At 48.3% G+C, this 22,872-nt stretch overlaps 1 protein-coding gene across 3 annotated transcripts in view; it reads left to right on the top strand.

Annotated features, from left to right (window-relative positions):
* The window catches only part of BAIAP2 (BAR/IMD domain containing adaptor protein 2), a 207,228-nt gene that overhangs the window by 157,378 nt on the left and 26,978 nt on the right, over window positions 1–22,872 (top strand). For all 3 annotated transcript variants that reach the window (XM_089690996.1, XM_089690993.1, XM_089690995.1), the window contains one exon: window positions 22,709–22,861. In XM_089690996.1, the coding sequence (XP_089547122.1) occupies window positions 22,709–22,861 (153 nt within the window). The remainder of the gene's footprint in view (window positions 1–22,708; window positions 22,862–22,872) is intronic.

Raw genomic sequence — 22,872 nt, 5'->3', positions numbered from 1 at the left:
GGGTCCCTGTACGGCCTCCCATTGCTGCTGTCTCCATCGCCACACTCTGCCATGTGCCACTTTCAGGTCTCCTCACACACTGCTGGTGTGTAGAATTTTTTGACATAGGGTGCTGGCAGATTACGGGCCTCCCATAGCTGCTGCCAGGCCCCTAATCTGCCATAGGCCCCTATATACCGCCTCCTCATGCTGCTGCCAGGTCCAGAGTCTCTCATGGGTCCCTGTACGGCCTCCCATTGCTGCTGTCTCCATCGCCACACTCTGCCATGTGCCACTTTCAGGTCTCCTCACACACTGCTGGTGTGTAGAATTTTTTGACATAGGGTGCTGGCAGATTACGGGCCTCCCATAGCTGCTGCCAGGCCCCTAATCTGCCATAGGCCCCTATATACCGCCTCCTTATGCTGCTGCCAGGTCCAGAGTCTCTCATGGTTCCCTGTACGGCCTCCCATTGCTGCTGTCTCCATCGCCACACTCTGCCATGTGCCACTTTCAGGTCTCCTCACACACTGCTGGTGTGTAGAATTTTTTGACATAGGGTGTTGGCAGATTACGGGCCTCCCATTGCTGCTGCCAGGCCCCTAATCTGCCATGGGCCCCTATATACCGCCTCCTCATGCTGCTGCCAGGTCCAGAGTCTCTCATGGGTCCCTGTACGGCCTCCCATTGCTGCTGTCTCCATCGCCACACTCTGCCATGTGCCACTTTCAGGTCTCCTCACACACTGCTGGTGTGTAGAATTTTTTGACATAGGGTGCTGGCAGATTACGGGCCTCCCATAGCTGCTGCCAGGCCCCTAATCTGCCATAGGCCCCTATATACCGCCTCCTCATGCTGCTGCCAGGTCCAGAGTCTCTCATGGGTCCCTGTACGGCCTCCCATTGCTGCTGTCTCCATCGCCACACTCTGCCATGTGCCACTTTCAGGTCTCCTCACACACTGCTGGTGTGTAGAATTTTTTGACATAGGGTGCTGGCAGATTACGGGCCTCCCATAGCTGCTGCCAGGCCCCTAATCTGCCATAGGCCCCTATATACCGCCTCCTCATGCTGCTGCCAGGTCCAGAGTCTCTCATGGGTCCCTGTACGGCCTCCCATTGCTGCTGTCTCCATCGCCACACTCTGCCATGTGCCACTTTCAGGTCTCCTCACACTGCTGGTGTGTAGAATTTTTTGACATAGGGTGCTGGCAGATTACGGGCCTCCTATAGCTGCTGCCAGGCCCCTAATCTGCCATAGGCCCCTATATACCGCCTCCTCATGCTGCTGCCAGGTCCAGAGTCTGTCATGGGTCCCTGTACGGCCTCCCATTGCTGCTGTCTCCATCGCCACACTCTGCCATGTGCCACTTTCAGGTCTCCTCACACACTGCTGGTGTGTAGAATTTTTTGACATAGGGTGCTGGCAGATTACGGGCCTCCCATAGCTGCTGCCAGGCCCCTAATCTGCCATAGGCCCCTATATACCGCCTCCTCATGCTGCTGCCAGGTCCAGAGTCTCTCATGGGTCCCTGTACGGCCTCCCATTGCTGCTGTCTCCATCGCCACACTCTGCCATGTGCCACTTTCAGGTCTCCTCACACACTGCTGGTGTGTAGAATTTTTTGACATAGGGTGTTGGCAGATTACGGGCCTCCCATTGCTGCTGCCAGGTCCCTAATCTGCCATGGGCCCCTATATACCGCCTCCTCATGCTGCTGCCAGGTCCAGAGTCTCTCATGGGTCCCTGTACGGCCTCCCATTGCTGCTGTCTCCATCGCCACACTCTGCCATGTGCCACTTTCAGGTCTCCTCACACACTGCTGGTGTGTAGAATTTTTTGACATAGGGTGCTGGCAGATTACGGGCCACCCATAGCTGCTGCCAGGCCCCTAATCTGCCATAGGCCCCTATATACCGCCTCCTCATGCTGCTGCCAGGTCTAGAGTCTCTCATGGGTCCCTGTACGGCCTCCCATTGCTGCTGTCTCCATCGCCACACTCTGCCATGTGCCACTTTCAGGTCTCCTCACACACTGCTGGTGTGTAGAATTTTTTGACATAGGGTGCTGGCAGATTACGGGCCTCCCATAGCTGCTGCCAGGCCCCTAATCTGCCATAGGCCCCTATATACCGCCTCCTCATGCTGCTGCCAGGTCCAGAGTCTCTCATGGGTCCCTGTACGGCCTCCCATTGCTGCTGTCTCCATCGCCACACTCTGCCATGTGCCACTTTCAGGTCTCCTCACACACTGCTGGTGTGTAGAATTTTTTGACATAGGGTGCTGGCAGATTACGGGCCTCCCATAGCTGCTGCCAGGCCCCTAATCTGCCATGGGCCCCTATATACCGCCTCCTCATGCTGCTGCCAGGTCCACAGTGTCTCATGCCATGTGCCTCTTTCAGGTCTCCTCACACTGCTGGTGTGTTGAATTTTTTGACATAGGGTGCTGGCAGATTATGGGCCTCCTATAGCTGCTGCCAGGCCCCTAATCTGCCATAGGCCCCTATATACCGCCTCCTCATGCTGCTGCCAGGTCCAGAGTCTCTCATGGGTCCCTGTACGGCCTCCCATTGCTGCTGTCTCCATCGCCACACTCTGCCATGTGCCACTTTCAGGTCTCCTCACACACTGCTGGTGTGTAGAATTTTTTGACATAGGGTGCTGGCAGATTACGGGCCTCCCATAGCTGCTGCCAGGCCCCTAATCTGCCATAGGCCCCTATATACCGCCTCCTCATGCTGCTGCCAGGTCCAGAGTCTCTCATGGGTCCCTGTACGGCCTCCCATTGCTGCTGTCTCCATCGCCACACTCTGCCATGTGCCACTTTCAGGTCTCCTCACACACTGCTGGTGTGTAGAATTTTTTGACATAGGGTGCTGGCAGATTACGGGCCTCCTATAGCTGCTGCCAGGCCCCTAATCTGCCATAGGCCCCTATATACCGCCTCCTCATGCTGCTGCCAGGTCCAGAGTCTGTCATGGGTCCCTGTACGGCCTCCCATTGCTGCTGTCTCCATCGCCACACTCTGCCATGTGCCACTTTCAGGTCTCCTCACACTGCTGGTGTGTTGAATTTTTTGACATAGGGTGCTGGCAGATTACGGGCCTCCCATAGCTGCTGCCAGGCCCCTAATCTGCCATGGGCCCCTATATACCGCCTCCTCATGCTGCTGCCAGGTCCACAGTGTCTCATGCCATGTGCCACTTTCAGGTCTCCTCACACTGCTGGTGTGTTGAATTTTTTGACATAGGGTGCTGGCAGATTATGGGCCTCCTATAGCTGCTGCCAGGCCCCTAATCTGCCATAGGCCCCTATATACCGCCTCCTCATGCTGCTGCCAGGTCCAGAGTCTCTCATGGGTCCCTGTACGGCCTCCCATTGCTGCTGTCTCCATCGCCACATTCTGCCATGTGCCACTTTCAGGTCTCCTCACACTGCTGGTGTGTAGAATTTTTTGACATAGGGTGCTGGCAGATTACGGGCCTCCTATAGCTGCTGCCAGGCCCCTAATCTGCCATAGGCCCCTATATACCGCCTCCTCATGCTGCTGCCAGGTCCAGAGTCTGTCATGGGTCCCTGTACGGCCTCCCATTGCTGCTGTCTCCATCGCCACACTCTGCCATGTGCCACTTTCAGGTCTCCTCACACTGCTGGTGTGTAGAATTTTTTGACATAGGGTGCTGGCAGATTACGGGCCTCCCATAGCTGCTGCCAGGCCCCTAATCTGCCATAGGCCCCTATATACCGCCTCCTCATGCTGCTGCCAGGTCCAGAGTCTCTCATGGGTCCCTGTACGGCCTCCCATTGCTGCTGTCTCCATCGCCACACTCTGCCATGTGCCACTTTCAGGTCTCCTCACACTGCTGGTGTGTAGAATTTTTTGACATAGGGTGCTGGCAGATTACGGGCCTCCCATAGCTGCTGCCAGGCCCCTAATCTGCCATAGGCCCCTATATACCGCCTCCTCATGCTGCTGCCAGGTCCAGAGTCTGTCATGGGTCCCTGTACGGCCTCCCATTGCTGCTGTCTCCATCGCCACACTCTGCCATGTGCCACTTTCAGGTCTCCTCACACTGCTGGTGTGTAGAATTTTTTGACATAGGGTGCTGGCAGATTACGGGCCTCCTATAGCTGCTGCCAGGCCCCTAATCTGCCATAGGCCCCTATATACCGCCCCTTCATGCTGCTGCCAGGTCCAGAGTCTCTCATGGGTCCCTGTACGGCCTCCCATTGCTGCTGTCTCCATCGCCACACTCTGCCATGTGCCACTTTCAGGTCTCCTCACACTGCTGGTGTGTAGAATTTTTTGACATAGGGTGCTGGCAGATTACGGGCCTCCCATTGCTGCTGCCAGGCCCCTAATCTGCCATGGGCCCCTATACCGCCTCCTCATGCTGCTGCCAAGTCCAGAGTGTGTCATGGGTCCCTGTACGGCCTCCCATTGCTGCTGTCTCCATAGCCACACTCTGCCATGTGCCACTTTCAGGTCTCCTCACACTGCTGGTGTGTTGAATTTTTTGACATAGGGTGCTGGCAGATTACGGGCCTCCCATTGCTGCTGCCAGGCACGTAATCTGCCATGGGCCCCCGTACCGACTCCTCATGCTGTGACGTTGCAACAAGGTGGAATTCAACCCTACATATGTTAGACCGCCTTTACGAACAGCGAAAGGCCATCACCGATTTCCTGATGTTAAAAGCGGATAAAGGTACTCCCTGTGTAACTTAGATGTCAGCCATTGGCAGCTCATGCGTGACACCTGCGCTTGCTCAGGCCCTTTGAGGAGGCCACGCTATTCGTGAGTCGCCAGGACTATGGGATGAACGACGTCATTCCTCTGTTGCACGTCCTGGAACAAATGCTGTTAACAATGGCTGGTCAGGGTGCGGTAGACGTGGCGCACAGATCTCAACGCCACATGACCCCTGTGGGGGCAGGACAGGAAGAAGAGGAGGAGGTAGAGGAGGACATTGGTGCTCAGGAATTATTGAGTGAAATGGGTGGTTTTTCCACTCAGCGGACAGGAGTGGAGGAGCAGGAGCATCTGGTAGAGGAGGAGGAGGAGGAGACAGAGGACCCAGACGCACCGTGGCAGTATGCTGTGGAGATGGAGGCAGGTAGTCCCTCGCATTCCTTGGCACAAATGGCCCATAGCATGCTCGGTTGCTTGCGTAGCGACAGCCGAATAATAACCATCAGACAGAGGGATGACTTTTGGCTGTCCACCTTGTTGGACCCTCGCTACCGTTCAAAAATGGTGGCCTTTTTCACACCTGCTGAGAGGGAGGCCAAAATAACGTACTATAAAAACCACCTATGTAGTCAGCTGGTCTCTGCCTGTCTGCGCCAACGTCCATCCTCAGACACTGTGGGCCCTGTGCGCTCGCGTTCCGCTGCCATGGCAGCAGGGGAGGGGTGGGGTGGTAGGAGCAGTGGCAGCTCCACCAGCAGCGGCTGCCTCAGTCTGCAGTCGATGATGAGTAGCTTTCTTCACCAGCGCAGTGAGGAAACTACTAACCAGCCGCAGCAGCAGCAGCAGCATCAGGTGGACCTGGAGCAGGACCTCAAACAACAGGCTTAGGCCTACTTGGACAGCACCCTGCCAACCGAGGTAGACAATCCCCTTGACTACTGGGCAACGAAACTTGACCTTTGGCCCCAACTAGCTGAATTTGCCCTTGAAAGGCTGTCATGCCCGGCCAGTAGCGTGGCATCGGAGCGCGTGTTTAGTGCGGCAGGAGGTATTGCAACTCCGCGGAGGACACGACTGTCCACCCAAAGTGTGGAGAGACTGACGTTTGTGAAAATGAATCAGGCGTGGATTAGTCTGGATTTCAAACCACCAGTTCCTGACACAACTGACTAAATCCGCCATGAATCATGCCCCAAACATGTGCCACTTTCAGGTCTCCTCACACTGCTGGTGTGTTCCATTTTTTGTCATAGGGTGCTGGCAGATTACGGGCCTCCCATATCTGCTGCCAGGCCCCTAATCTGCCATGGGCCCCTATACCGCCTCCTCATGCTGCTGCCAGGTCCAGAGTCTGTCATGGGTCCCTGTACGGCCTCCCATTGCTGCTGTCTCCATCGCCACACTCTGCCATGTGCCACTTTCAGGTCTCCTCACACTGCTGGTGGGTTCCATTTTTTGTCATAGGGTGCTGGCAGATTACGGGCCTCCCATAGCTGCTGCCAGGCCCCTAATCTGCCATGGGCCCCCGTACCGACTCCTCATGCTGCTGCCAGGCCCGTAATCTGTCATGGGCCCCTGTTGTCGCTTGTTGGCATATTCCGCTCGTTCAGATGCTCCTTCTCCTGCTACTCCTCTTCACGGATTCCGTCAGCAGTCTTTCTTGGAATCCGTTTCCAAGAGACAACAGTTTGCGAGCACGCACCAGACGGTGCAGAAACTGAACGTCCTCCTGTCCAAGTTGCTGCTGCCAGGCTCGTAATCTGTCATGCGCCCCTGTACCGCCTCCTCATGCTGCTGCCAGGTCCAGAGTGTGTCATGGGCCCCCGTACCGACTCCAAATGCTGCTGCCAGGCCCGTAATCTGTCATGGGCCCCTGTACCGCCTCCCCATGCTGCTGCCAGGTCCAGATTGTGTCATGGGTCCCTGTACGGCCTCCCATTGCTGCTGCCAGGCCTGTAATCTGCCATGGGCCCCCGTACCGACTCCTCATGCTGCTGCCAGGCCCGTAATCTGCCATGGGCCCCTGTACCGCCTCCTCATGCTGCTGCCAGGTCCAGAGTGTGTCATGGGTCCCTGTACGGCCTCCCATTGCTGCTGTCTCTATCGCCACACTCTGCCATGTGCCACTTTCAGGTCTCCTCACACTGCTGGTGGTTTCCATTTTTGTCATAGGGTGCTGTATGGCCTCCCATTGCTGCTGCCTCCACCGCCACACTGTGGCTCCACACTCTGGTTTTGGCCCCGTGACTGGCCAAATGAGTGAAGTGTGCGGTGATTCTAAGATCGACGGCACTCATCTGCATGTCATACTGCCTGACAGTATTATTTCTCTTCCCCAGCAGACTCCAAGGGCATTTAAATTAAAGGTACAGTGTTCAGCACTAATATTAAGTCTCTCTGAAGCCTAGAAACACCCTTTTTTAAGTTAAATTCACAGCGAATATATTCGACTCGAATCGAAATTTTTCCACGAATTCGCCGAATCAGTCGAATCGAATTTTTGAATACTTCGCTCATCTCTACCAGTAACAGTTGATTTGAAATCCGATCAATACCAGTGGTCATCAGAACAAGAAGTGATGAGGCATCAGTCAATAGGCACCAATGTACAGGTGACAAGTGTCAAAATTTGATATTTCGCTCACTTTGGAGGGATTTCCATTGTGTTTCCTGTCAAGGCAATGGGAGGAAAATCTACTTTAGGGTGGGTTCATACTATCTGCAGAGAAAAAACTTTAGTGATTGTGCTGAGCAGGGTTTATGGGATGGTGCCTAGCATTTTTACAATGCAAAGCACTCCCCCCCCCTTTCCTAACTTAACTTTCTAGGATTGTAAGGGCTCATGTACATGGGACGTTTGAAGAACACTTCTGAACGCTGGAAATTGACAGCAGGAAAACGCAGGTTAAGAAACGTACGTTTTGCCGCGTTTGCATACCGCGTTTATCCGCGTTTGCATTCAGAAGTGTTTTTTAAAGATAAGCGCAGGAGAACCTCCCACATATACTTTGTGTATTCAGGGTTGGAGGTGTCGGGCTATCTGGGGTGGGCGCCCTGGCTTGTCTAGTTGCTAGCTGTTCATTAGCTTACTGTTATTTAGATCACTGTCAGCTCTTGGCTGTACTGTTTGCCATTTGCACTGTTTAGGATAATGTGATCAAGCTCTTACTTAATCAGTGTGGGATGTTTAACCCAATGTGTAATATTTGTTTTTATTGTTCATGTGGGGACTGCCCATATTTCCGAAGTGTATAAAAACCTGTATTTCTTTTCGATATAGGGTTCCAGTTTTTGCATCTAAGCCAGTATCGTCTAGTCTTTGGTGCGATACACAGCTATAATACCTTGTTCTTGTGTACCAGAGGGGAGGAAGCAGTTCTCTGACAAGCTGGGTGCCAGGCAGGCAATCACACCCCTTCCCTAGCGATGCTCCATACATTGGACCGGACCCACGTCACAGAACCCATGGAAGGGTGGCCATGTACAGTTAGTCAAGTGTACAGCCACTGTGAAGTGGATGAGACATGAAGAAGTAATTGTGCCATGACATTATTATTATACAGCATTTATAAAGCGCTGATAATTCGCTCAGCGCTGTACATTACAAAGGGGGACAGAACATGTGACAGAACAATAACAATACAATGCAAAACATGAGGGGATTGAGGGCCCTGCTCTTTGGAGCTTACAATCTAGGAGGGAGGGGATGGTGGCACAGGAGGAGATAGCTGTGGGGGATGGAGTGGTAAGAAGAGTGGAGGAGGTCGGCAAGTTAGCAGGGGGTGGGGTAGGCTTCCCTGAAGAGATGGGTTTTCAGGGCGCTCCTAAAGGAGTAGGTGATAATCTGATGGGTTGGGGCAGGGAGTTTCAGAGGATGGGTGACACCCTGGAGAAGTCCTGGAGGCGGGCATGGGAGGAGGAGACCAGGGAACTAGAGAGAAGGAGGTCTTGTGAGGAGCGCAGTGTGCGTGCTGGGTGGTACTTGGATATTAGGTCAGTGATGTAGTTCGGGGCAGTGTGGTGGACGGCTTTGTACGTCAGTGTTAGGATTTTGAATTTGATCCGTTGCGCAATCGGAAGCCAGTGGAGGGATTGGCAGAGGGGGCTGGCGGAGATGGAGCGGTTGGAAAGGTGAATGAGTCTGGCTGCCGTATTCATGATCGACTGAAGTGGGGATAGCCAGCGGCGAGGCAGGCCAGTAAGGAGGGAGTTGCAGTAATCGAGTCGTGATATGATGAGGGAGTGGATGAGCTGTTTAGTGGTTTCTGGGGTTAGGAACGTGCAGATTTTGGCGATGTTGCGGAGGTGGAGTCTGCACGAGCTTGTTAAAGATTGGACTTGGGGCTGGAAGTATAGGTTGGAGTCCAGAATGACACCAAATACTCTGGCCTGCGGGGCGGGTTTGATGGTGGCGTTGTTGGACATGGTGGATAAGTCAATAGGGGGTGGTGTCCGGGCTGGGGGGAAGACAAGAAACTCGGTCTTGGAGAGGTTCAGTTTAAGGAAGTGGAGCGACATCCAGTCTGATATGTCGCTCAGTAGGTGTGTGAATCGGGCAGAAGCTGAGGGGGTGAGGTGGGGGGTTGAGAGATATATTTGTGTGTTGTCGGCATATAGGTGGTAGTTGAAGCCGTGAGAGTGTATGAGTTGGCCAAGGGAGGAGGTGTAGATGGAGAAGAGAAGGGGCCCAAGGATGGAGCCTTGAGGGACCCCAACAGAGAGGGGGAGTGAGGGGGAGGTGGTAGCATTATAGGTAATGCTGAAAGAGCGTTGTGACAGGTAGGATGAGAGCCAGGAGAGAGCAGAATCTCTGAGGCCGAGGGAGTGTAGTTTTTTGAGGAGGAGGGGGTGGTCAACTGTGTCGAAGGCCGCAGAGAGGTCAAGGAGTAGGAGCACTGAATAGTGGCCATTAGCTTTGGCGGTTAGTAGGTCATTGGAGAGTTTGAGTAAGGCAGTTTCGGTGGAGTGTAGGGGACGGAAGCCGGACTGTAGGGGATCGAGGAGGTTGTTGTCGTTGAGGTGAGAGCTTAGGCGGGTGTAGACTAGGCGCTCAACGAGTTTGGATATAAATGGGAGCAGGTAGATGGGTCTGAGGTTGTTCGGGTCATTGGGGTCTAGGGAGGGCTTTTTAAGTCTGGTGGTGATGTGTGCATGTTTCAGAGGGGAGGGGAAAGTGCCGGAGGAGAGGGAGAGATTAAAGATGTGGGTGAGGGAGCGTAGGATGGAGGGGGAGGGAGGTCATTGGAGTTGTGAGGGGATAGGGTCGAGGGGGCAGGTGGTGAGGCGGGCATCAGAGAGGATCTTGGAGACTTCCTCGATGTTAGTAAGGTCAAAGGTGTGAAGTGTTGGGGGGGCTTCAGTATGAGGAATGAAGGGTGGGGTAGAAGTGGAGGTCAGAGCAGTGGTGGGGCCGTAGGAGAGGGGTGATGAGGGGGTAGCTGAGTGAGGGGGAACGGGGTTGGAGGGAGTTTGAGCAGCGACGAAGTCCCTGCGGGTTATGTCGAGGGGGAGGGGGGATGAGGGGGTAGCTGTGTGAGAGGGGACGGTTGAGAGGGCGTGTGAGTTGCAGCGATGTCCTTGCGAATTGTGTCAATCTTGTTTTTAAAGTGATTGGCAATCTGAAGGGCAGTGAGTGAGGTGCTGGGTGGAGGTGGCGGTGGCGAGAGTAGAGAGTTGAAGGTGGAGAAGAGTCGGCAAGGATTGGAGGAGAGGGCCTTGATGAGGGTCAGGAAGTAGGCTTGTTTGGCTGCGTGGAGGGAGGAGGTGTAGGTGTGGAAGGCAGATTTGTAGCGGGTGAAGGCTTGTTGGGATTTGGTTTTGCGCCATAGTCGCTCCAGGGCACGACTGTCTCGTTTGAGGGTTTTGGTGTGATCAGTCTGCCAGGGCTGGAGCGGTCGGGGTCTGATGTTGCGTGTGGTTAAAGGCGCTAGTGAGTCAAGGTCTGTTGATTGCGCGTTGTTGTAGGCAGTCATAGCCAAGTCGGGGCAGGACAGGGGGAGGATGCTGTCGTGGAGTTGACCAGCTGCAGAGTGGAGCGGGGCAGGGTTGAGGTTGCGGAGGTTACGGCTGGTAGTAGTGTGACATTTGGAGGGGTAGACGTTGGAGGACAAGGAGATAGAGAAGGTAATCAGGTTGTGGTCAGAGAGAGGGAAGGGGGTGTTAGTGAGGTTGTGGGGAGCGCAGCGGTTGGAGAAGACGAGATCAAGGATATTACCGTCGGAGTGGGTGGTGGATTGTATGCACTGTGCAAGTGCAAAGGAGAAGGTTAAGTGGAGGAGATGGGATGTGCTCCCTTCTAAGTTGGAGTGCCACCTTAACCAGTCAACTTCTGGAAGGTTTTACTCTCTTCATAAACAGGCCATTTTTTGCTATTTAGCACTGCACTATTTTAACTGACAATTGTGTGGTTATGAAATGCTGCATGCAAATGAAATTTATATACTTTTTTTTCACATAAATAGAACTTTCTTTTGGTGGTATTTGATCACCGCTGTGTTTTTTTATTTTTTATTATATAAATTAAAAAAAGAGTGAAAATTTTGAAAAATAAGCAGTATTTTCTACTTTCTGCTATACAATATATCCATTAAAAATTAAAAAAAAATCTAATTTCTTCATAAATTTATGCCAAAATGTATTCTGCTATGTCTTTGGTAAAAAAAAACAAAAATCCCAATAAGTGTATATTGATAGGTTTGAGTGAAAGTTATAGCATCTACAAACTATGGTATATATACTGGGATTTTTTTTATATATATATATATATATACTAGTAATGGCAGTGATTAGCGACTTATAGTGGGACTGTGATAGTGTGGTGGATAATCTGACACTAACTGACACTACAAGTGACACTAATACAGTGATCAGTAGTGATACCATACACTGTCACTGTACTAATGACATTTGCTGGGAGGGGGTTAACACCTCAGGATAATCAAGGGCTTAAATGTGTGCCCAACAAGTCTTAATGTGTGTAATATGTGCTGCTTTTTACTAAAAATCTATTTCTAAACAAAGATTGTTCCCTCTGTACAGAGCCATGTATTGTTTGTCAACACAGGGCTCTGCGCTGTGATTGAACACAGCCGATCAGCAGGTCCCAACCATTATTGGCCATGAACTGCTGACAAAATGTGTGTGATTGGACACAGCGAGGTGGTCATGCCCTGAACCCAGAAACGGGTAGTGATGTACAGGTTCATCACTGTGCCTGTAAAAGCCGCCCGTCTGCAGTACAATTCGGGTGGGTGGTCCTAAAGAGGTTAATGCAGATTTCTCATGGCCTCCGCCTGCTTAGTTGGCCATTAGCTAGCAAAGAGTCTAGAGTACCCTTTTATTGTGCCCTAAGCCCTGCCCAAAGCTGGTTGTAAAGTTGCACAGAGCAATGTTAGCACACTAAGAGCTCCTGTCTTCATGCAGCAATTTGATTTGGAACTATAATCATAATCTAAAGCAATGATTTTCAGCTGTGAATTACTTTGAAACAGCAATAGAAACTAGAGAAAAATAACATCTACATTTTTCACAATGTTCTTCAACACAAACAACACTGATTATTGAGGCATGGAGCTGTGTCTCGAACCAATGATTTGTCTATACAGAAATAGTAAAATAAATATGTTGCAATGTGTTACTGCAGTTAAAACTCATCCCCCTAAATTAGCTCATTATTTATTTATTTCATAAAAGAACCAAATAAATCTTTTCTACTGAGTGTTCTACTAAAATCTAATGTTTGTATATAATATAAAGTTAAAATTTATAACAGATTGACATAGGTTACGTACACTTCCTATGTAAGTCATGCAGTTCCTGTCATTGAACTTCTTCATTCTATTGTTTGCTGTCAGAAAGGAAAGAGACACTTGTCTGAAGCTAGCAAATCGTTCCACATAAAAGATGTTCTCAGGGCATTTCCCACAGCACAAGCATCACACTGAATGCTGCAAAACAGCAACACATTCTATGTGAAATGTATAGGCATCAGTATTGTTCAACCTTTCATATTTGTTTTTGTTGATGACTAAATAGGGTAGGGTACAGCATTACAAGTGCACCGTTTATTAAACTGCTCAAAAAAAGGAACATTTTTTTATAGCATCAAGTATAGCATCAAGTCAATTAAACTCCTGGGATATTGATCTGGTCAGTTAAGTAGCAGAGGGGGTTGTTAATCAGTTTCAGCTTCTTTGGTGTTAATGAAATTAACAACAGGTGCACTAGATGGGCAACATTGAGTCGACCCCCAAAACAGGAATGGTTTTACAGATTGAGTCCACTGATTTTTTTTTTTCCCCTACTTATCTTTTCTGACTGTTTTTCACTTGGCTAGGGTCAGTGTCACTACTGGTAGCATAAGGCAATACGTGGACCCTACAGAGGTTGCACAGGCAGTCCAACTCCTCCAGGATGGCACATCAATACGTGTCATTGCCAGAAAGTTTGCTGTGTCTCCCAGCACAGTCTCCAGAACATGGAGAAAATTCCAGGAGACAAGCAGTTACTCTAGGAGAGCTGGACAGGGCCATAGAAGGTCTTTAACCTATCAGCAGGACCGGTATCTGCTCCTTTGGCAAGGAGGAACAGGATGAGCACTGCCAGAGCCCTACAAAATGACCTCCAGCAGGCCACTGGTGTGAATGTCTCTGACCAAGCAATAAGAAACAGACTTCGTGAGGGTGGCCTGAGGACCCAACTTCCTCAAGGGAGCTCTGTGCTCACTGCCTGGCACCATAGAGCTCAATTGGCATTTGCCATTGAACACTAGAATTGACAGGTCCACCACTGGTGCCCTGTGCTATTCACAAATGAGAGCCGGTTCACCCTGAGCACATGTGACAGATGTGAAAAGGTCTGGAGAAGCCACGGAGAATGTTATGCTGCCTGTAACATCGTTCAGCATGACCGTTTTGGTTGTGGGTCAGTGATGGTCTGGGGAGGCATATCCATGGAGGGACACACAGACCTCTACAGGCTAGACAATGGCATCCTGACTGCCATTAGGTATCGGGATGAAATCCTTGGACCCACTGTCAGACCCTACACTGGTGCAGTGGGTCCTGGGTTCCTCCTGGTGCAAGACAATGCCTGGCCTTGTGAAGTATGCAGCCAGTTCTTGGAGGATGAAGAAATTGATACCAGTGAATGGCCCCCATGCTTGCCTGACCTAAATCCAATAGAACACCTCTGGGATATCATGTTTCGGTCCATCTGACGCCATCAGGTTGCACCTCAGACTGTCCAGGAGCTCAGTGATGCCCTGGTTCAGGTCTGGGAGGAAATACCCCAGGACACCATCCATCGTCTCATTAGGAGCATACATCGACGTTGTCAAGCATGCATACAAGCACATGGGGGCCATACAAACTACGGAGTACCATTTTGAGTTTCTGCAATTACATTTCAGCAAAATGGACTAGCTTGCTGCATCATTTTTCACTTTAATTTTTGGGGTGTCTTTGAATTCATTCCTCTGTAGGTTGATAATTTTCATTTCCATCAAACAATGGGGCATACCTATGTTCCTAACACATTACCCAGTCCATATCAGTATAGATATCCAGCATGATATTTTTCCCCATTGAGATCTGATGTGTTTTCAAAGTGTTCCTTTAATTTTTTTTGAGCAGTGTATAAATGATATTAGAGATAAGGAGTATTTCTGATAGATGATGACCTCACCCCTTATTGTAGAGTATGTGACATTTTACACAGCCTTGGCAGTTCATCTGAATAAAGAAAGGCAAGCAGCATTGCCTGTGGACAGAGATCAGTTGAATTTTAATAACTGATCCACTTTTAAGGTATGCATAGAAGTGAGATGATAATCAGTTATTCTTACCAAATGTATTTATTGCTTTCTAAATGTTGTTGAAGAGAACAGTTGATCAGAGTGGTTTCCACGGGCTCTTCTTGTGATGAAAGGTGAGGGTATAGAGCAGTGATGGCGAACCTATGGCACGCGTGCCAGAGCTGGCATGCAGAACCATCTCAGTGGGCACGCCAGGAAGAAGAGGAAGAACGCGCTCTCCTGCGCACCCCCGGGGGCGCGCACCGGGGCAATCTCCGTGATCGCTGTGTCCTACGGACACAGCTGATCACGTGATGTGGTAAAAGGCCAATCACAGCGGCCTTTTACCACGTGATCAGCCATGTCCAATGACACGCTGATCACCGGGAAATGCAAATGCCAGTTCTCGGCTGCACTTTCCTCACGCTGTCAGATCATGAGGAAAGTACTGCCGAAAACCGGCAGTTGTCAGAGCGGGGATCGGCACCGATCATCAGGGTCACTGATCATCAGTGCCCTGATGATCGGTGCCCAGCAGTGCCACACACAAGTTCCACCCACCTGTGCCCAGCAATGCACCCACCTGTGCCCATCAGTGCGCCCACCTGTGCCCAGCAATGCACCCACCTTTGCCCACCTGTGCCGCCCACCTGTGCCCAGAAGTGCCACCTACCTGTGCCCAGTAGTGCCACCCACCTGTGCCCACCAGTGCCACCCACCAGTGCCCATCAGTGCAGCCCAGCAGTGCTGCCAGTCAGTGCCCAGCGGTTGTGCCAGTCAGTGCCCAGCAGTGATGTCAGTCAGTGCCACCTATCAGTGCTGTCTATCAGTACCCATTATCAGTGCCACCAATCAGTGCCGCATATCAGTGCCACCTATCTTTGACACCTCATTAGTGCTGCCCATCAGTGCCACCCATCAATGATGCCCAGCAGTGCCGCTGGTCAGTGCCATCTGTCAGTGCCTCCAGTTGGTGCTATCAGTCAGTGCCGCTTATCAGTGCCCATCATTTCCTGCATATCAGTGCATCATCAGTGCCTCCTCATCAATGCTCACCAGTGCCGCCTCATCAGTGCTACCTATCTGTGCCGCCTCATCAATGCCCATCAGTGCTGCCTATCAGTGCAGCCTCACCAATGCACATCAAAGAAGAAATATTACCTGTTTGCAAAATTTTAGAATAGAAGCAAAGGAAACCTTTTATGTTTTTAATTTTTTGCTCTTTTTTAATTTATAGTGCAAAAAATAAAACACCCAGTGGTGATTAAATACCACCAAACAAAGCTCTATTTGTGTGAAAAAATGATAAAAATTGCATATGGTTACAGTGTTGCATGACCGCACAATTGTTATTGTTAAGTGCAACAGCACTGAAAGCTGAAAATTGTCCTGGGCAGGAAGGGAGTAGAAGTGCCCAGTAGGCAAGTGATTAATTCCAGTGTTGGCACTTTGAAATAAAAAAGTTGGTTTTGTGTTGCAGTTTGGGCACTCGGGCTCAAAAAGGTTCGCCATCACTGGTATAGAGTGTACCTGTCTTAACACCCACATATATCTATGGTAAGCCTAATTAAAATGACATGTTCCCCCTAAATGTTCACATATACAATTATACACTTTATCCTGCAGTGCTAGACCATATGTTTACACTGATAGTGGGCCTAAATGCTCCATGTTCACTGGCAATGAAGGAAGGTCCTCCTAGGTTATAACAATCTCTCTGAGATGTGCAACAAAGGGCCATTGATAACACTGAACCTTTATAAGACTACGGGTATTTAGTGTTTTGGTTATTCCTTAACTTTGAAATGACATATTTTGCTTACATGCACATCATCAAACTTAAATGATGAGTTTATTTAAAATCAATGTAAAAAATGTGTTTATTTAAACATTAATTTGTTATTATACAGGATTTACATAGGTGTCCGTTTATGAACCAGCGGTAAATGATCGCTGCTCAGTTCTCCTGAATTCTCGGAGAACACAGTTCTCCTGTGAATGCCTTTTATGAAGCGGTGTAGATCAGTTCTCCAATGAAGGGAGAACGGTCTACAAACGCTGGAAAATGGCTGCTTTTACTATAATCTTGCGAAATTACAGTAAAAGATCAGTTTACTAAGCAGAGGTAAATTATCGCTGCTTAGTTTTCGGTTCCTCCGATTCTCCAGCTCTGGGCTGGAGAATCTGGGGGGAGAACACAGATCTCCAGCTCTGAGCTGAACATGTTCTCCGCTGATCTCCTGAGTGTCATAAACTGTAAATGACCAGAGAATAGCTGCGATCCTCTGAATCGCAGCTATTCTCTGTGTTATAAACGGACACCATAGTGTCAACAGTTTGCACAGCGCTTTACAACCTGATGGCAGACATTACAGTTACAATCCAATCCAGGAGGAATTGGAGCTTACAATCTAAAAGCTGCTTGTTGCCTGGCTGTTTCTAACCTGCTGAGTTCAATCATTTCTATGTCTCCATGACCTGGAACAATAACACAGATCAGGAAAGTCAGAGAAAAGTTGTGAACCCTAATCTGGTAATAAATCCTTGGTTTTAGGATTTAGGCAATACTGAAGCAAGAGGGTCTGCTTGATAGCCAGGAAGCTAGCATTTTCAGTAGGAGAGCTCAGCAATGGTAGCTTCTCTGTACCTCTCAGAAATCATCTAACCCTTTATTGGGAGGAGCAGGAGCATTGCCTTAGTGCATGGGGGTGCCATTCAAAAGGAATGATACTGCAACACACTAACACAGGCAAAGGTGCAGCTACATGTGTTGTGGTATGGCACAGTTTAGCTGCAAAGCAAAGATGTAATCACGGCCTAAAGGGCAGTGCTATTGTATAGTAATCTATGACCCGAGGTCAATACTACATTCTTAGATTGTAAGCTCCAAGGAGCAGGGCCCTCCTAACCCTCTTGTATTGTTGCTATATTGTAAAGCGCTGAGCAAACTGTTGGCGCTATATAAATCCTGTATAATAATAATAATAAATTCAGATGGGTGAATGCTGTATCATTTCTATGGGTCACTGCTCTTTGCTATAGTAGATGGGCCTGATTCTATAAATTTAATATTTATTTATTACAGGTCATTATAATGCCATCAATTTACGCAGCAATATACATATTTATTATACATTCACTTCAGTCCTACCCTCAAGGAGCTTGCAATCTTTATTTGTTAAAAAAAGAAGAAACACTGAGTGTTTTGAACTGGTTTAGGAAGAAAAATTATGTTTTCCCGTACCATCATCTAGGATATTATTTTTATTTTTAAATTATTTAACTATACTTCTGCCACCCAGTAGGGCATTGCCCACACTTACATTTCCAGAGGGCTGCTTCAATATGAATGTTGATGATGGCATTGTGGAAAAATCAAGATGGATCTATCCTGAAAAGTGAATGAACACATCAACAAAAAGTCCTTTATTGAGAACAATAGTGACTCTCCATTCTTGGCATTTAGGGGATCATTATCCATGAGACTCAGTTTGTCCCGTGTCCTGGTTGGAATGCCACATTAATAAAAGTAATTGAGCAGCTACAGATGTATAGAAAACATGCATTAAAAGCTTCTTCCATCATTCTATGGCTCGGGCCTTTGATTCGCTGTGTGCTTGGATCTACATTGTCTCAGCTCTCTGGTCCATTTTTCATTAGTATGTCAGCTGTGTAGGAGGCTGGGGGAGGAGGCTGGAGGGAGGAACAGCATTTGGCTCCAGTGATTTAGAAAGGCTTGGGCATTATCTCTGCATCCCTTTTGTAAACATGGTCACCACAGCAACCATTACTTTTGGATCATGGCTTGCCTACTTGAGGCCAGTCTGGTAGGGGAGTGCTATGGGGGGAGGTTAACTGAGGAGGGAAGATGAAGCTGGTGGTGGAGGCAGAGAGGAGGGGAGAGGGCAATGAATAGTGACTGTTTCTTATAAAGAATCTAAGGATGCCCCCCCACCCACTCTTCCCAAACGTAATGCTTTGGTGCCATCCTGTTTATTCAGCTATAGATCAGGAGGCCAAAGACCTTGTGGTAACCCTTTCTGTGTCAGAATGTTCCTCATGCTGATACATCCTTTTAGTAATTCTTGCCCCAGTCGTAGACATTGCTTGACTCACAGAGGGATGTTTTGACATCTTTAGTATTTGGCTTGACTCTGATAAGCTGTGGGGTGAGGCGTAGGTCCACCAGATGTTTTCTAATTGTTCTGGGGAGAAGAGAGAGATTCTGGTGTAAATAAGCATCTGTCAAGAACTATCAACAGTTAAAGTTAAAGCAATCTGCATTTTGTCTGGTCAACTGATAGCTTGACAGTTCTTATCACTATTTTATTTTCCTCCATGAATGCTTTAAAGTTGACCCCAAAGATTTAACACCTAGAAGAAAGACAGAAAGTGTTATTCAGAGTGCAAAGAGCAACTGGAAAAAGTGGAGTGACCTGTAGAAATCAGTTATCTGATCAAAAGTGATGGCTAGTGGAGTTGATTGCTATGAGTTACTGCACTTTGCACATTACCAATCCTGTGTTGTATAAGGTTGATTTGTATATTATTTTTTTAATAAGGCAGAGAAATGGGTAAGATGAAGTGTCCTTTAGACAGTATTTACAGATCTCACAATCTTCTGCATTTTGACCTGAAATAGTATATATTTGTGCTACATACAGTGCAGCTTGTATGCAACACAACACCTGTAGAATTTCAAGTGTTCCAAATGTGCTCTTACTGATTTGAATAGTGTGAAGAAAGGTGTTCTTATATACATCTACATATGACATGTACTTATGTATCTAATGCCACTATAACAACCTACTCCTAGATTGTAAGCTCCCAGGATCAGGCCCTCCTATCCCTCTTGTATTGAACTGTATTGTTGCTGTATTGTCTCCCGTTATATTGTAAAGCACTGAGCAAACTGTTGGCGCTATATAAATCCTGTATAATAATAATACAGCATACCTCTCCACTTACTGCCATTGCACCCATGCACTCCTCTACTGACTGCCACTGCACCAACTCACATCTTCACTAACCACCACTGCACCCGTGTACTTCTCCACTAAATGCTATTGCATCCACGTACATCATTACTAACTGACACTACAACCATGTACATCTCCCCTAACTACAACTTCCACTACAAGCTTCTAATTACCATTGCTACTAACCACTACTGCACTCATGCACTTCTGCATTGACTGCCACTGCATCGATGTGTACTTATTATTATTATTATTTATTTTATTATTACAGGTACTTTTATAGCACCACCAATTTACACAGCGCTTTACATATTACACGTCAGTCTGCTTCTGCACTAATTATCACTGCACCCATGCACTGCACCTCTAACTGCCATTGCACGCATACACATCTCCACCAAATGCCAATGCACCAACACCCTTCTTAACTAACTGCCAGAGCACCAATGCACTCATTTTCCAGTGAAGTTCATCACTACATACCACAGTTAACATGCACTTCTCCACTAACCACTACTTCACTCAGGCACTTCTCTATTGACTCCAGCTGCATTGATGTGTACCTACCACCACTGCACATGTGCACTCCTCCACGAACCGCCATTGCACCCATGAACATCTCCCCTAACTGCCAGTGCATCAAAACACCTCTCAACTAACCATCATCAGCACCAATGAACTTCTCCACTAATCACCATTATGCCCATGCACTTCTCCTATAACCACCACTACATCCAGGCATCTCTCTATTTTGACTGCAGCTGAATTGATGTGTACTCCTTCACTGACTGTCACTGCACTTATGCACTCCTCTACTAACCACCACTGCACCCATGCACATCTCCACTAACCGTCGCTACACTATTACAGCTTCTTCACTAACTGCCACTGCAACTGTGCACTGTTCACTGACCACCACTGTAACCACTAACTTATCCACTGACCACCACTACACCTATGCATTTTTCCATTGACCACCACTACACCTACAAACTTTTCCACAGACCACCATTACACACATACACCTCCACTGATCACCACTGCACTTACCTACTTCTCAACTAGCCAGCACTACTCCTACACATTTCTCCACTGACCACCATTACACACATATACCTCCACTGACCACCAAGGCACCTACTTACTTCTCAACTGACTAGCACTACAACTACACACTTCTCCACTGATCACCACACCCACACACTTCTCCACTGATCACACCCACACACTTCTCCACTGATCACCACTACACCCACACACTTCTCCGCTGATCACCACCACACCCACACACTTCTCCACTGATCACCACCACACCCACACACTTCTCCACTGATCACCACAACACCCACACACTTCTCCACTGATCACCACCACGCCCACACACTTCTCCACTGATCACCACCACACCCACACACTTCTCCGCTGATCACCACCACACACTTCTCCACTGATCACCACCACACACTTCTCCGCTGATCACACCCACACACTTCTCCACTGATCACCACCACACCCTCACACTTCTCCACTGATCACCACCACGCCCACATACTTCTCCACTGATCACCACCACACCCACACACTTCTCCGCTGATCACCACCACGCCCACACACTTCTCCGCTGATCACCACCACACCCACACACTTCTCTGCTGATCACCACCACACCCACACACTTCTCCACTGATCACCACCACACCCACACACTTCTCCACTGATCACCACCACACCCACACACTTCTCCACTGATCACCACCACACCCACACACTTCTTCACTATCATTTTTCCCACACACTCCTTTACTGACTACAACAGCACCTACACAATCCTCCATTGAGTGTTGTCAAGATAACTGCACAAAAGTGCCACAAACTTGTACTGTACAGTAGATTTTTTTTAACTGCTGAACTCTTTATATTATATTGTACTTTTTGACATTTTTTCAAGAATCCAGCATTTTTCCCACTCAACAATGTGCACGCTTTTTCTAATTTTGATTTATTTGAATGTGATCTGCATTGTGGTGCTGTTGTCTGTGGAAGAAGAAAGGCTCCCTCCTAAACATCACTTCTTTTTGTATATTTGCACCCAGCATAAAAAGTATAATCATCTTCAGCTGCATTCCAGTTCTTTTCTGTTTCATGGGGACGAGGTGGATCTGCTCCAATGGTCTCTTTGCATGCTCACAGTTGGAGCGGCCTTGAGTGGTGATTTTCAAGTGAGATCAGTCAGCGAAGTGAAAATACTATTCCAGAAATACTTTAACAGCCAGAAAGTTCACACTGTGTACCTTAATCTGAGTTCTATGTTATCCAGTACAACCAGATTCCAAGATTTATTCACCTGCTTTTCTTATTTAACTGCAGCAACAAAACATCAGGTCTCTTCTACTTCTAGTCAGAGCTGTGCTATGAGATGGGGCTGTGTACTACATGTATGCCTTGGTAAAAAGCAAACTCTTGAGAGGTAGTCTCTGCCCTTCCTCTGCATTTCATGACCTAATTTGCAGATTTGACTGGAGTGTACATTTGGTTAATGCTCTAGAGTTTAAGTTTAGTTGCTTTTTATTCTTCTAAAATTAGCATAAGGACTATACTTAAATCTAAAAAAATGTGTCCCTTGTGCTGGTTGTCCTTGTTGAAATCTTCCATCCTCAGCCCCACAACCCTGCAGTGATAATCATCTGGTTCTAACACAGCCACTTGACATTTCACAGGCAGTCATCAAGCATGCCAACTGTGCCTGCCTTTTCTGCCCCCTTCTCCAATCATAGAAGCTGTACTAACACTTCTCTTAGTAAAAAGCACACTATGAGTGGAGGAGACTGACTTTTCATTCGGTGGAAATGGCAGGCATAGTCAGCACCCTTGATGAGTGCCTATGACAGGTCCAATGGCTATAGTAACCCCCCACAGCTCTGGAAGATTACCCCTGTGGGGGTGTAGAGGGGAAGGTTGTAGTAAAGACACTTCTCAGTAAATGTAAATGCTATCCCTTGTGCCGAATTAAAAAAAAAACAATTTAACTATACTTATGCCCTAAGTTAGGAGCTCCTGGAGTAGCTTTTGTTACTTGTAGAGTTACATCTTGCGGGTGGTATGAGGTTGAAGGAAGAAGCATAGGAGGGTTAGAATTTAAGCTGCTGTGTAAAGGCTGTGATCAATATCTGCATTACACATTGGTAAAGCTATATTACCACTGTATTTTACTTATTTCTTTTATTATGACACTTTTCAATAGGTTCTTTGTCTTGTTTTTGCAGTATGTTGAAATTATGAGCACCAAGCAGTGTGAACTGGACCAATTTGTGGCAGAGGGCTATAAAGCAGCTCTAACAGAAGAAAGACGGAGATATTCCTTCCTGGTGGACCGGCAATGTGCGGTATCCAAGCACTTCAGTGCCTACCACAGCAAGGTACAGCACAA

This window comes from Staurois parvus, unplaced genomic scaffold (assembly GCF_062004578.1).
Source record: "Staurois parvus isolate SC_StPar_1 unplaced genomic scaffold, SC_StPar_1.0 ptg000548l, whole genome shotgun sequence".
NCBI lineage: Eukaryota > Metazoa > Chordata > Amphibia > Anura > Ranidae > Staurois > Staurois parvus.
Note: the sequence above shows the minus strand (reverse complement) of the source record. Positions and strands in the feature narration are given on the sequence as shown.